At 40.1% G+C, this 16,333-nt stretch overlaps 1 protein-coding gene across 2 annotated transcripts in view; it reads right to left on the minus strand.

Annotated features, from left to right (window-relative positions):
* polk (polymerase (DNA directed) kappa) overlaps positions 1-16,333 on the minus strand; it is a 75,601-nt gene that overhangs the window by 32,506 nt on the left and 26,762 nt on the right. For both annotated transcript variants that reach the window (XM_060835878.1, XM_060835879.1), the window contains exons 4-5: positions 10,266-10,418; positions 3,594-3,725 (exon numbers count right to left, since the gene is read on the minus strand). In XM_060835878.1, the coding sequence (XP_060691861.1) occupies positions 3,594-3,725; positions 10,266-10,418 (285 nt within the window). The remainder of the gene's footprint in view (positions 1-3,593; positions 3,726-10,265; positions 10,419-16,333) is intronic.

Below are 16,333 nucleotides of genomic sequence, written 5' to 3' on the forward strand. Positions count from 1 at the left end.
GGTGTTAAAGAGAAGTCAGTAGCTTGGTCTTGACAGGGGTCTTAAAGAATGAGTAGTTCGTGAATAGGGACAGGAATTTAAAGAGGAAATTCCAAAACTCCGAGGCAGACATGACTGAAGATACAGCGAAGAATAGTGAAATCAAGAAGGGGAAATGACCACAAAACTGGAGTCAGAGGGAGGAGATTCCTGGAGTGAAGGATTTATAGTGGTCAAGGAGGAGATGTAGTGCAGTAAGGCCATAAAGTGATGAGCGTTTCATATGTCATATTCAGATGACATTTTTAAAAAAAACATTAAAATAAATTTCCTAACTTTTAAAATTTGGATTTATTCTTCTGATCGCTGTTAAAGTAACCACCGTTTCCACAAAACTATCTAAACTCGCTTCCTGATTCTTGCTATTTTTCGTGGGAAAAATCAGTTTCCAGACATTTTTTAAAAATCTCTTATTACCAGCTGGAAGAAGTATTATCCTCAACCACATTTCACCCTTTATCCTTCAAACTGTTATTTCATTACCATCCGCACTTTCCTCTCTAAAACTGTTGCCTTTTTCCTGAAAGCCATCTCAAATCAGCAAGGACTGGAATGAGTGGCTAGCAGAACCTCATACAAGATAGGAAACAGACAGAAGCATTTTAGTTGTGTTAAAGTTTTAAAAAGGTGGAAGATGGGAGCAGAGCGGGGAAACATCTTTATAATTGATTTTGAAGCTGACAAAAGTTTGGATGAGTTTAGATCAGAGTGGTGCTGGAAAGGTACAGCAGGTCAGACTGCATCCGAGGAGCAGGAAAATCGATGATTCGGGCAGAAGCCCTTCATCAGGAACAAAGGCAGGAAGCCTCCAGGGTGGAGAAATAAATGGGGGGGTTGCTAGGGAGAAGGTAGCAAAGAGTACAATAGGTGAATGGGGGAGGGGATGGAGATGATAGGTCAGAGGGGAGGGTAGAGCAGAGACGTGGAAAGGGAGATTGGCAGGTAGGACAGGTCATGAGGACAGTGCTGAGCTGGAAGGTTGGAACTGAGGTAAGGTTGGGGGGAGGGGAAATGAGCAAACTGGTGAAGTCCACATTGATGCCCTGCGGATGAAGTGTTCCAAGGCGGAAGATGAGGTGTTCTTCCTTCAGAGGTTGGGTGGTGAGGGAGCAGCAGTGGAGGAGGCCTAGGACCTGCATGTCCTCGGCAGAGTGGGAGGGAGAGTTGAAATGTTGGGCCACAGGACGGTGGGGTTGATTGGTGCGGGTGTCCCAGGGATGTTCCCTAAAGCGCTCTGCGAGGCGGCATCCAGTTTCCCCAATGCATCGGGAACAATGGATACAATAAATGACATTGGTGGATGTGCAGGTAAAACTTTGATGAATGTAAAAGGCTCCTTTAGGGCCTTGGATGGAGGTGAGGGAGGAGGTGTGGACGCAGGTTTTGCAATTCCTGCAGTGGCAAGGGAGGGTGCCAGGAGGAGAGGGTGGTTTGTTGGGGGGGCGTGGACCTGACCAAGTAGTCACAGAGGGAACGGTCTTTGCAGAAAGCAGAAAGGATTGGGGAGGGAAATATATCTCTGGTGGTGGGGTCTGTTTGGAGGTGGCGGAAACGTCGGTGGACGATATGGTTAATGCGAAGGTTGGTAGGGTGGAAAGTGAGGACTGGGGGGTTCTGTCCTTGTTACGATTGGAGGGGTGGGGTTTGAGGGTGGAGGTGCGGGATGTGGATGAGATGCGTTGGGAGGGCATCTTCAACCATGTGAGAAGGGAAATTGCGGTCTCTAAAGAAGGAGGCCATCTGGTGTGTTCTGTGGTGGAACTGGTCCTTCTGGGAGCAGATACGGCAGAGGCAGAGGAACTGGGGATACAATTGCTCCATTGTTCCCGATGCGGTCTCCTCGAACAATGGGAAGACTGGACACCTCCTTGCAGAGTGCTTCAAGAGACATCTCCGGGACACCCGCACCAATCAACCCGACCGCCCCGTAGCCCAACATTTCACCCAAACAGAGTAATGATTTTTTTTAAAAAGTGAAGGGATAGTGCTTGCTTGCACTTAACAATGTTAGTAAGCATAGGACTCAGAAGTGAGGTCAGGCAGTTAATAGCTTTGTGGGAATACAGTCAAGATGAAAGCGAGCAGAAAACAGATTTTAAGAGTTTTTAAAGTATTTACTTGTTTTCTCCATGTATTTTTAAATCTCTTTCTCCCCACAAAATCAACCCATAAAGTTGGTCAAAAATTGTAGTGTTTGTTTTGGAAATTTGAAATTTGGCAGCTGACACTAAACTTGGAAGAACTGCAAACTAGGAGAGTATGGAACTCCAAAGAACATTAACAGGCTGATGGAGTGGGCAGATAGATGGCAGATGTGTTGCAATGCAAAGTGTGAAGTGATGCATTTTGGTCAGAAGAACACAGATCATGTGCATATATCATTCAAGCTAGCAGGAAAGACGGTGAGAGCAATTAATAAAGCATTCAATATTCTCAGCTTTAATAACAGGAACGTAGAGTACAAGAGCAAAAAAGGTTATGCTGAATTTGAACATGACATTTATGAGACTCAGCTGGAGTAATGTGCAACATTCTGGGAAGCACACCATAGGAAGGATGTGAAAGTATTGTAAAGACTGCAAAGACATTTACAAGAATGGTTCTAGGGCTGCAAAACTTCTGTCATGGAGATACGTTGAAGGGAGTGGGACTGTTCTGCTTGGAAAGGCAGTGGCTAAGAGGAGATCTAATAGACATTTTTGAAATCATGAAGGGGCTGGATAGAGTAGATAGGGAGAAACTGTTCCTGCTCATAACAGGACCAAGATTGAGAGGACACAAATCTAAACTGATTTGTAAAAGAAGAATTTGTGATATGCGAAATGGTTTTTCATACAAGTTGTTCAGGTCTGGAATGCACTGCCTGGAAGTATGGTATTGACAAGTTCAATTAAACCATTCAAAAAGGCAGTAGAAGATTATTTCAAAAATAAATAACATGCAAGGGTATGGGGAAAAGGTAAAGGAATAACATTAAGTCATGAAACTAATCTGGAAAGCTAGTGCAATCATGATTTGCTGAATGGCCTCTGTCAGTGCCATAACACATTTGTGATTTTGTGGCTCTGCACTAGACAATATAATATGATGACGACAAAAGCAGGTCAAAGGCTCAAAATTCTTCTGCAAATAACTCATTTTCTGACTGTCCAGTACCGGCCCAACATCTAAAATGTGCAGTCAGGAGTGTGATGGACTACCCTTCAATTGCCAGCTCCAATCACATTCAAGCAACATTATACCATTTAAAACAACGCAGCTGCTTATCGGCACCTATTCATCCCTGTCCAAATTGCCCACATCCCATATATAAATATAAATAAATAGATAGCAGCAAGGAGACAAATGTCACAAAAATATAAGAAATTGAAGGAATCTTTGGGATTAATAAGGCATATCCTAAATGAAATTAGTGCAAGTAAATGATAAGAGAATAGCATTAGACAAGGAACCAATCTCAGGAATATTACTGAAAGAAAATAGAAAACACATCTAGCAGAAGACAAAGAAGCAGTAAATAAAATTATGGAACAATGATTGAATTCAAGGCTTACCTCCTTACTTGTTGCTCGATACTTAGCGAAATTTGTTGGAATGATAATTAAATTTGGACAGAGTTTCTTAGCAATAAATCCAGGCATGGCTGCACGTACTCCATATTTCCTGGCATGATAATTTGATGTTGACTTAAAGAATAAATGTTATTGCATTAGAAAAAACACTCTCAATGAAATCTACAAAAATTATATTCAAGAATTAGTAACGTTATGGAGTACAATCATAAAAATCTTCAAAAAAATGAATGTGTTCATAATTAGCATGCAACCAAGTTAAATTTTAAACATGAGAACCATTGAATTCAATTTACTTCCAAGCATATGTGAAATTTTAAATAATTCATTGCATTGAATAGCTGGATTAGCCAGTATTTATTGCTCATCCCTAAGTGCCATTGATGATGGTGGTGAACTGGCATCTTGAACTACTGCAGTCATGTGGTAGAGGTACACTCAATGTGCTGTTAGGGAGAGAGTCCAAGATTTTGATTCATTGACAATGAAGAAATGGTGATACAGTTCTGGGTCCAGAAGATGCATGGCTTGGAGGGGAAGGTGCAGGCGCTCCCATGCATCTGCTACTCTTGTTCTTCCAGGTGGTAGAGGTTGTGGATTTGGAAGGTGCTATTGAAGGAGCTTTGGAGCTTCTATACCGTAAACACTGCTGCTAACGTGCATTAGTGAATGTATCTGATTATGTAAATGGTGTTGTCTTATTTACTCTTTTTTAACTTGGGAAAAATCGTTTGAACAAACTTACATTATTAAGAACAAAGAACAAAGAAAATTTACTGCCCAGGAACAGGCCCTTCGGCCCTCCAAACCGGAGCTGATCCAAATGTACTGTCTGAACCTGTCGGTCAATTCCTAAGCATCTGTATCTCTCTACTCCCCACCTACTCATGTACTTATCCAGACGCAGCTTAAATGAATCTACTGTGCCTGCCTCTACCAGCTCTGCTGGCAATGCGTTCCAAACGCCCACCACCCTCTGTGTGAAGTACTTTGCTTAACTGAAGGAAGTCCATTGGAGCAAATTCTTCATTGTATGTAAATATGATAGTACACTTACAGGCAAAGCATAGCCTCTCTAAATTCTCAAGTAAAATCCTGCTATGCTGAATCATCTATTGTGACGGTAAATGACTAATTTTACCTCTTCACAATTGTAACCTATTTATGTGGCAACTGTAAATTCGTACCCTCAATTCTTTTTGTAGTGAATTTATTTGATTCATTTAATTGTTTTATTAAAAAAACATGATCTTGAAATGATGGAAAAGAAGTTATCACAGTTTCAAGGTACATTACAGAAATTGTGTTCAGCAGTCCTGAGATACATGGATTGATAGTGCTTGGTTGATGACACCAGTGTCAGAAGACAATGGAGACAAGTCATTCAATGTTTTAACATTTAAGATTTTAGCTTTACTTTGTGGGAAGAGAAGAGTTACTAGTGCAAGATGACAACTCCGAAAAGGTGCAGCACCTCCAAGTTGCAGATGAGGAGACCAGCACTACTACCTCATTTACTAGTGAGTGTCACAACTAATTAAGCAATAGCACCACTTACTTTGCAGACCATACTCTCAGAATTCAGAGGTATGAAAAGAAAAGTGAAAAGAGCTGGGTACATTAAACTTTGCAGCCATGATGGTTTGGAAGTTACTGGCAATGCTTCGAAACTATTTTTCTTCTCAGTGACGCGAAACCCATGGCAAATGCAACGCCACTGTTTAAAAAAGGAGGTACACAAAAGACGGGTAATTATAGGCTAGTTAGCCTAGATTCAAGCATTTTCCCCACGCAGAAGTTTCATTAAGGAAGAAATAGCAAGACATGTGGATAGAAATTGTCCCATTAGGCACATGCAGCATGGGTTCATGAAAGGCCAGATATGTTTAATTTACTGGAATTCTTTGAGGACATTACGAGCATGGTGGACAATTGCGAACTGGTGTATGTGGTGTACTTGGGCTTTCGACAAGATACCACACAAAAGGCTGCTGCATAAGATAAAGATGCACAGCACGAAGGGTAATGGATAGAAGATTGGTCAACTAACAGAAAGCAAAGAGTGGAAATATATGGATGTTTTTCTGGTTGGAGATCCCCATGGCGAGTAGTGTGCCTCAAGGACTGCAATTGTGTATAATTTACACAGATGATTTAGAGTTGGGCACCAATTGTAGTATCAAGGTTAGAGTGGTTTGGAAAAGCACAGCAGGTCAGCCTTTCCTGATGAAAGGCTTTTGCCCAAAATATCGATTTTCCTGCTCCCTCTGAACCGCTGTGCTTTTTCAGCACCACTCTAATCTTGATTCTAATCTCCAGCATCTGCAGTATCCACTTCTGACCAATTGGAGTATGTCAAAGTTCACAGATGACACTAAGATGAGTGGGACAGCAAAGTGTGCAGAAGACACTGAAAGTCTGCAGAGGGATATAAATAGGTCAAGTGAGTGGGCAAAGGTCTGGCAGGTAGAATACAATGTTGGTAAATGTGAGGTCATTAATTTCAATAGAAATAACAACAAAATGGACTATTATTTAAATGGTGAAAAATTACAGCATATTGCTGTGCAGAGGGACCTGGGTGGTCTTGTGCATGTATCACAAAAACATTAGTTTTTAGGTGCAACGGATAATTAAGGCAGCAAATGGAATATTGTCCTTCATTGCTTCAGGCTTGGAGTTTAAAAACAGGGAGGTAATGCTGCAACTGTATAGGATGCTGGTGAGGCTACACCTTCAGAATTGTGTACAGTTTTAGTCTTCTTACTTGAGAAAAGATATACCGGCACTGGAGGAGTAGAGAAGGTTTATCAATTGATTCTGCAGTTGAGAGGGTTGGCTTATGAGGAGAGATTGAGTAGACTAGGACTATAATCATTGGAATTTAGAAGAATGAGGGAGGGATCTATCCGAGCATATAAAATGATGAAGAAAATAGATAAGATACAAGCAGGGAGGATGTTTCCACTGCAGGTTGAAACTAGAATGAGGGGGCGTAGCCTCAAAGTAAGGGAAAAGCAGATTTAAGAGTTGAGGAGGAACATCTTCTACCCAAAGAGTTGCGAATCCATGGAATTCCCTGCCTGTGAAGCAGTTGAGGCGACCTCATTGAATGTTTTTAAGGTAAAGGTTGACAGATTTTTGAACAGTAAAGGATTTAAAGATAATATTGAGTGGGTGAATAAGAGGATCCGAGTCCATGAAAAGGTCAGCCGTGATCTTATTGAATGGCAGAGCAAGCGTGACGGGCCAGATGACCTACTCTTCCTCCTACTTCTTCTGTTCTTATTTTCATTGATTTCTTTGGGCCTGCTAAGGCTATTTGCCTTGGATAACTCTGCCTGGGATACTATTTATAATAGCTTAGGCCACAGAAGCTAACAAAACATGTCACCATTATTTTAAATCTGTGCTTGCCCTTGCCTGTTGATTTTGTTCAATCAATTTGAATGCAACAAGAACATGCAATGCAATGTGTATTTGAATTCAAAACAAGCAGTTAACTTCTCATACTCAACAAGATTTTGATTCAATTGCACAAACATTTAATACAGATGGCATACTTGGAAGATCTTGAATACGGATCCTTTCCTTAGCAGCACTAACTTGCAATGCTCACAGTTTTGTAGCATTCTCTACATTACAATAGCGACTGCATTTCAAAAATAATTAATTTGCACCAAGACGACATGAAAGGGGCCATATAAATACACATAATTCTTTAGTTTCTGTTATCTAGAATTATCTAGTGGCTAAAGTAACCATTGGCCCTTTAGAGGATAAGAAGGGGCAATTAGTCATGGGATATGATGAAATGGCAGAATCACGGAATAGGTATGTTGTGTCAGTCTTTACAGTGAAGGATACAAATAACATGCCAGTAATTGACAGAGACGAAGGTAAGTGAAAACATGGAAACAATCATTATCACAGGAACCTTGATGGAATGCATCCCAGAGAACTAAAAGAGATGGTTGGAGAAATAGCAAGTGCATATGGGGTAATTTTCCAAAACTTCCTTGACTTTGGGGCAGTTCCAGCAGATTGGAAAACAGCAAATATGATGCCACTGTTTAAAAAGGGCAGTAGACAAAAGATGGAGAATCATTGACCAGTTAGCTTAACCTCTGTAGTGGGGAAGATGTTGGAGTCTATTCTCAAGGAAGTAATAGCAAGGCATCTAGATGAAATTGTCCCATTGGGCAGACGCAGCATGGGTTCATGAAGGGCAAGTCATACTTAACTAATCTTTTGGAATTGTATGAAGACAATCTATGAACGGTGGACAACGGGGACCCAATTGATGTGGTGAACCTAGATTTCCAAAAGACCTTTAACAAGGTGCCGCACAAGAGGCTGCTGCATAAGATAAAGATGCATGGAATTACAGGTAAAGAATTAGCATGGATAGAGGATTGTTTAACTAACAGGAAATAAAGAGTGGGGATAAATGAGTGCTGCTCTGGTTGGCAATCAATAACTCATGGTGCACCTCAGGAATCAGTGTTGGGATCGCAATTATTTACAATTTGCACAGATGATTTGGAGTTGGAGACCACGTGTAGTGTGTCAAAGTTTGCAGATGACACTAATATGAGTGGCAGAGCAAAGTGTGCAGAGGACTGTGAAACTTTGCAGAGGAACATAGATACTTTAAGTGAGTGGGCAAAGATCTGGCAGATGGAATACAATGTGAAGTCATCCACTTTAGTAGGAGTAACAGTAAAAAGGACTATTACTTAAATGGTTAAAAGATTGCAGCATGCTGTTGTGAAAGTGACCTGGGTGTCCTTGTGCTTGAATCACAGAAGGTTAGCCTGCAGGTACAACAGGTAATTAGGAAGGCAATTGGAATTTTGTCCTTCATTGCTAAACAGATTAAGTTTAAAAGCAAGGAGATTATGTTGCAGCTGTATAGGGTGCTGGTGAAGCCATACCTGGAGTAGTGTGTGCAGATTTGGTCTCTTTACTTGAGAAAGGCACTAGAGGAGGTTCACTAGGTTGATTCCAGAGTTGAGGAGGGTTGGCTTATGAGGACAGATTGAGTGGACTGGGATTATGTTCATTGGAATTTGGAAAATTTTGTGGGGGAATCTAATAGAAACATATAAAATTATGAAGGGAATAGATAAGATAGATGTAGAGAGGATGTTTTGGTTGGCAGGTGAAACTAGGACAAGAGAGCATACCCTCAAAGTTAGGCGGAGCAGGAATTGGGAAGGAACTTCTTCACCCAGAGGGTTGTGAATCTACGGAATTCCCTGCCCACTGAAGTAGTTGATGCTATTTCAGTAAATGGTTTGAAAGTTAAGATAGATTTTTTTTGAACAATGAAGGAATTAAGGGTTACAATGAGAGGGCAGATAAGTGGAGCTGAGGCCACAAAAAGATCAGCCATGATCTTACTGAATGGCGGAGTGGGCTCGAAGAGCCAGATGGCCTACTCCTGCTCCTAGTTTTTACGTTCTTATATCACAGCATTAGATTTTAATAAACGCACCTTATGATTCATAAGGCATTAAAATTTCCCATTGCCGCCAATATGAAGAAAAGCCTTCAAGGATCAGGAAACAGTATATTATACTCTTGATTTTATATGCCCATTACAGTCTACCATTATATCAGCAGTAAGTTTTAGACTCTTGTCTTTTACATGCTAATGAAGCTCAAATATGGATGCTAATATATCTCAAGATTTGATTAATAAATACTGGCTAATTAATTTAAAGGATTTAAATGTGTAAATATTAAGTCACCAAATTTTTTTAGACTCTGAAAGCACTATCAGTACAAAGCCAAAATAAATTCAATGTATATAATACTTAAAGAACTGTAAATAAACAATCAGACCTTTTGTCGCAAAATGCTTAAGAAGAAATCTGTTGAATTTAAACATTTCCTAACTTCATATCAATAGAATAATAAAGATTGTTGAAATGAAACAAATTACTATGAAAATAGTTTTCTGTCCAAATATGACCTTGACTTGTTCTCTTTCACTTATACTCTACAAAATCTCATTTTGCCAAAGTACAACAGTAATTTTAATTCAACTGCAAAAATATATAGTATTATTGATGAACAATGGTCTAAAGTTAACATGATTGTGCAATGGAATTCTTTTCACTAACATACTCAGGCTGCAGCTGTATTTTAATCAAATTTGTCACAATATTTCCTTCTTCTTCAGAAAAAATAGAAACAAAATTGTATTTTGTGCTTGGGAGTACATATTGTGGTTCTTGTAACTGCCGTTGCTTAATACTGCTAAATGCGTAGTAATTTGATTTTATTTTAGAAAATTGCACAAGAACAATTTAGTCAACTCAATATACTCCAAATACAACTGTTTCAATTTTATGACTGATATGTTCATTGCATAAGTTAGAGATGCATCCAACATTGTTCACAAAGAAATGAACTGTGATGCTTTTGAGCTCTACTTGCTAATACTTAAAAGAAGTTAATTGTTGCAGTATGCCCACAAATTTTCACTTCCAACATTGAAAAATTATATTTTGCAAAAAAATTGTGCAGTTAAAATCCAATACTACATGTGGAGATTGCAGAACAATATATTTCTTAGCATGACAAAAAATTCCAAGAGTTTTTATGAGATTAATGTTATTCTTAAATTACAATTACAATCCATACCAGCATACTCATTGATCCAACAGCCATTGGTTTATCTTTCAGCTCTGGGGCATCTTTCATTTCCACAGCAGCATAAAAAGCATCCATGTCAATATGTACAACCGTGCGACTAAGGTCACGGCTCTTCTCCAGTTCAATTGCAAGTTGCTCCACCTAAATGATCAATAACAAGATCAAACCATTCATTTTTAAACAAATCAGACAGTGATTCATGCTATGCACAATTATTTTTATCCATGATCAAACCTGCTTGCAAGAATGAGGTTATTTATTCTCAAAGAGTTTTCTCACTTTTCTCATGTAGAGGTCTCTCATATTGTGCTAGCATGGTACTATAGACTTCAGTTGTATAGACAGTCTACAGAAAATTGATTGGGTCCCTTTAAAGCAGGAAAAAATAATTATTTTCAAAATTATGATGTGTAATGAGAAAGTTTATACAGGTAGTTCTGGTGCAACCCTGTATTATAGAAAAACCGCGCTACAGAAACAGTGCTTAAGGTTTTGGCAATGTAATCACTTTACAGCCAACACATATTTTAAAAGTTTGCACTTTAGAAAAGTGTCCTCAATTCATCAATGTGTTTTAGCGAATTCGTGTTAATGAAACCCACATTATAGCAGAACACCCTGTAAGGAAAAACTGTTCACTGGCATAGAGTCATAGAGATGGACAGCATGGAAACAGACCCTTCGGTCCAACCCGTCCATGACGACCAGATATCCCAACCCAGCCTAGTCCCACATGCCAGCACCTGGCCCATAACCCTCCAAACCCTTCCTATTTATATACCATCCAAATGGTTTTTAAATGTTGCATTGTACCAGCCTCCACCACTTCCTCTGGCAGCTCATTCCATACACATTCCGCCCTCTGTGCGAAAACATTGCCCCTTAGGTCTCTTTTTTATCTTTCCCCTCTCATCCTAAACCTATGCACTCTAGTTCTGGACTCCCCGACCCCAGGGAAAAGATTTCATCTACTTGTGCTATCCATGCCCCTTATAATTTTGTAAACCTCTATAAGGCCACCCTCAGCCTCCGACGCTCCAGGGAAAACAGCCCCACCCTATTCAGCCTCTCCTTACAGCTCAAATTCTCCAATCCTGGCAACATCCTTGTAGATCTTTTCTGAACCCTTTCAAGTTTCACAACATCCTTCTGATAGGAAGGAGACCAGAAGTGCACTTAATATTCCAGCAATGGCCTAACCAATGACCTGTACAGCTGCAACATGACCTCCCAACTCCTGTACTCAATACTCTGACCAATAAAGGAAAACATTCCAAACGCCTTCTTCACTATCCTATCTACCTGCAACTCCACTTTCAAGGAGCTATGAACCTGCACTCCAAGGTCTCTTTGCTCAGCAACACTCCCTAGGACCTTACCATTAAGTGTATAGGTCCTGCTAAGATTTGCTTTCCTAAGATGCAACACCTCACATTTATCTGAATTAAACTCCATCTGCCACTTCTCAGCCCATTGGCCCATCTGATCATGATCCTGTTGTAATCCGAGGTAACCTTCTTCACTGTCCATCACACCTCCAATTTTGGTGTCATCTGCAAACTTACTAACTGTGCCTCTTATGCTTGCATCCAAATCATTAATGCAAAGAGTAGAGGGCCCAGCACCGATCCTTGTGGCACTCCACTGGTCACAGGCCTCCAGTCTGAAAAACAACCCTCCACCACTACCCTCTGTCTTCAACCTTTGAGCCAGTTCTGTTTCCAAATGGCTAGTTCTCCCTGTATTCCGTGAGCTCTAACCTTGCTAACCAGTCTCCCGTGGGGAAACTTGTCGAACGCCTTACTGAAGTCCATATAGATCACATTTACCGCTTTACCTTCATCAATCCTCTTTGTTACTTCTTCAAAAAAACTCAATCAAGTTTGTGAGATATGATTTCCTACACACAAAGCCATGTTGACTATCCCTAATCAGTTGTTGCCTTTCCAAATACATGTGCGTCCTGTCCCTCAGGATTCCCTCCAACAACTTGCTCACCACCGACATCAGGCTCACTGGTCTATAGTTGCCTGGCTTGTCCTTACCACTCTTCTTAAACAGTGGCATCATGTTAGCCATCCTCCAGTTTTCCGGCACCTCACCTGTGACTATTGATGATACAAATATCTCAGCAAGAGGCCCAGCAATCACTTATCTAGCTTCCCACAGAGAGTAATGTGAGTGAGTAAATATCAGTCAAAAGAACCAAACGGGAGATGAAGAAAATTCACTTTCTTTCAATGTAGCTACCTTTAAGATCAGTAATGCAATTCCCAAGAGGGTAGTGGCAGCAGATTCAATAATTTTCAAGTGGAACAAATAAATACTTGGAAAGGAAATACTTGCAGCAGTGTGGAAAAACAGTAGGGGTGGGGCAAATTAGACAGTTCCTTCAAACAGCTAGCAGAGACATGATGAGCCAAATAATGTCCTTTCATGATACATCATTCTATAAATATCAGATGACAGAACTTTACTGAAGACATTAGACCCATCATGATACATCATTTCTTCGTGGAATATTTTGGAAAGGAAGCGACCATGTTTGCCTGTTAAAGGTGGTACCCAAAATGTTTTGCTTACTTCCGGTTTACCCCAGTTTCCCAGGGACTGAAGAACTCATTCCAGAGTCACAATGTTCCACCCACCAAAACGTACAGTGACCGTGATCTTTACGGCAAGATAAATCCAAGAAAAATGTAGGGAACAGCAGGTAACCTCTTTATATGGTCTTTGGTTGTGCAAAACCCTTCAAAATCTGTCAACCTGGAATTCCCCTCCAAATATCGATGCCAGCAAAAATTCATTACTATTCTCTGCCTACTGCATGACAACATGCAAGTTATGATCCTCACCAAAAGATCCATCAAAGTTGCAATACCAGTGCAAATTGGTGTCAAACAAAGGTGTGTCATCACATCAATGCACATATGCACCTGCCTCTCAGCTTCCATTTTATATCAATGGAGTTTTCCACAGAGTGGAGCTAATCTCCAGGATGAGTGAGCAAACTGCTCAACATGTCTCACCTTCAATCCAGTAAAATTTGGCAACTTCTGTTATTCCCAAAACTATCAAGCTTTACAGTGAGCCTCTGGACAACATGGGAACCTCCACTCATATACAGCTAACACTGAATGAAACTCAGCTTTGCTTCCAGTGTGCTGACACAGCCTTCCAGAATCTGAGGTAAAAAGTATTTGATGACAAATATCCTAAACCAAGCAAAAAGCCCATTGTCTGTGAAGCTGCAGACATGGACAACATACAACTGACACCTTAAATTCCTTGAGTTACATGACTAACATAAAATCCTGTGCACCTTTACAGAAATGTGTACATAGAGGTATTGGGCTTAAAAACAGGAGCAATTGTTAAATATAACACAAAAATTGTAATTTCAAAATCATTTTGACTATTGTGAATTCAAATTGGGAAATCTTTGATTGAGTGATTACCCAGCATTTAGAAATAAAGTTAAAGAAGTATGAAATTGAGATGCTATTGCTAAAATTAGCTAAGATTAAGTTAGAAATTAAAATACCTTGAATTAGAAGACAAAAGAGAAAATAAAACCTTGAATCAGAAGAAAACCAGAACAAACAGTAATAGAAAAGGAGAATGAAAAGAGCAATTGAAATAAAAAAAGTTGGAATTGGAAAGAAAGGAGAAAAGGCAAATAAATGGAAAGAGAGGAGAAAGAAAATCAAAGAGAAAAGATAAAGACAAAGGAAAGAAAAAAATCAACGGAAAGCAAAGTGGAATTTTGTAAAAAAAAAGTTGGAGCGCTAAAGAGATACAAAAATCAAATTGCCTTGGCTACAGGAAAGTTTAGAAAGGAGGGAGAAAGAAAAGGTAGTAACTTAGAGAATGATTCTGTATCCTCTAAGGAGTTTGATTAAATTAGAAATTTGTGTTTAGTATCTAAATTTACAGAGAATGGAGTTGAAAGATTATTTACTTCATTTTAAAAGGTAGCTAGCCAGATCAAAGGTCCAAAAGATGTTTGGACCTCGATTTTAGCGGGCTTTGACAGGTACAGCAATGAATGTGCACAACAGTTTTCAAAAGAACAAACTGCAGACTATGAAAGGATTGATAAAGCAACCCTCAATGCTTATTAGCTTGTTCCTGAAGCTATCAATTACTATTTAGAAGTTTACAAGTCTAATCAGACATTTGTAGAATTTGCGAGAGAGAAAGAAATGGCATTGGATCAGTAGTTTTGATCACTGAAGTTAGATAACAACATTTGAGAAAGTAAGAGGAATGATTGTTGAAGCATTCCGAAATATTATTCAAAAAATCTACAAGATTTATTTACATGAACATCAAGTACTAAAGTTTCAAGCAGCTGCTGTTCTGGTAGACACTAAGTATATTTCACATGAACAGCTAATATGTGGAGGAATGGTCAAATAGGAATCCACAAGGGAATTGGAGGAATAAGAAATCTGGGATGGAAAAGGTAACTTTAGGGAATAAGAAGGACACCATATCAGAGGAATAAGCTAGAACCTATAAGTGCTATATTATCTGACAATAATTATCAAAAATTTGATTGACTGATTTATTGCCACATGCACTGAAGTACAGTGAAAAGCTTTGTTTAAGAGCAGAACAGGCAGATCATAGTAAGCAAAAATGTTCAGATTGGAGGTTGTAAAAAGACTTATGATGCATACAGGTTATAATGCACAAGGCGTGCACTAGGTGACATCGACGTTAGCAAGATCAGCATTATTTGAAGCTAGAAAGTCCATTCATCAGTCTAATAATGTCTGGGAAGAAGCTGTAAATGAACCTGCTGGTGCATATTTAAGCTTCTTTATCTTCTGCCTGAAGGAAGTAGTTGTCAGCGATCATTACCGCGGTGTGATGGGTCTTTGATGACACTCTAGATTAGAGTGGTGCTGGAAAAGCACAGCAGTTCAGGCAGCATCTGAGGAGCAGATGACATTGGTGATACTGGCAGCCTTTCTGCGACATTGTGCTAGATAAATGGAGTCTGTGATGGTCTGGGTTGTGTACACCACTTTCTGTAGTTTCTTACGGTCCTGGGGAGAGCTGTTGCTACACTAGGCCGTAAAGCACCCGGACACTATGCTTTGGTGCATCTGTAAAAGTTGGTGAGGGTCCTTTTAGACATGCCAGCTTTCCTGAGCCACCTGAGGAAGAAGAGGTGTTGTTGTGCTTTCTTGACCATCTACGTGGGAAGTCCAGGACAGGTTGTTGGTTATCTCACTTCACGGAACTTGATGCTCTCCACGCCCTAGTTCCGTTGATGTACTTGGCGATGTGAAGTCAGTGATCAGTTCTTTAGTTTTGGTGAGGTTGAGAGAGAGAGGTTGTTCTCTTTGCACCACAAGTCAGCAAACTTGTAGATGGCATACATTTGAAATTAGGCAACACAGTCATAGGTATACAGTGAGTTCAGTAGGGGGCTGAGGATGCATCCATAGGGTGGTGGGGAACTCCAGTGTTGAGTGTTTTATGGAGGTGCACTTACCTATCTTCACTGATTGTAGCTGTGGGTCAGAAAGCTGAGGATCCACTTGTAGAGGGTAGGGCTGAGAACAAGGTCACAGAATTTTGAGATCAGTCTGGAGGAATAATGATGTTAAAGGCAGGACTATAGTCAGTGACCAGGAGTCTGACGGAAGTATCCTTGTTGTCCAGATGTTCCAAGGATGAGTGCAGGGCAAAGGATATGGCATCCGTTGTAGACCTATTACGTTGTTAGGCAAATTGTAGGACATCTAGGCAGGCTGGGAGGCTGGAGTTGATGTGAGCCATAACCAGTCTCTCAAAGCATTTCATGATTATAGAGGTCAGAGCCACTGAGCAGTCGTCATTAAGGGATATTGCATATGCTTTCTTAGGTATAGGGATTAGATTAGATTCCCTACAGTGTGGAAACAGGCCCTTCAGCTCACAAGTCCACACCGACCCTCCGAAGAGTAACCCACCAAGTCCCATTTCCCTCTGACTAATGCATCTAACACTATGGGCAATTTAGCATGGCCAATTCACCTGACTTGCACATCTTTGGACTG

This window comes from Hemiscyllium ocellatum, chromosome 2, assembly GCF_020745735.1.
Source record: "Hemiscyllium ocellatum isolate sHemOce1 chromosome 2, sHemOce1.pat.X.cur, whole genome shotgun sequence".
Lineage (NCBI taxonomy): Eukaryota > Metazoa > Chordata > Chondrichthyes > Orectolobiformes > Hemiscylliidae > Hemiscyllium > Hemiscyllium ocellatum.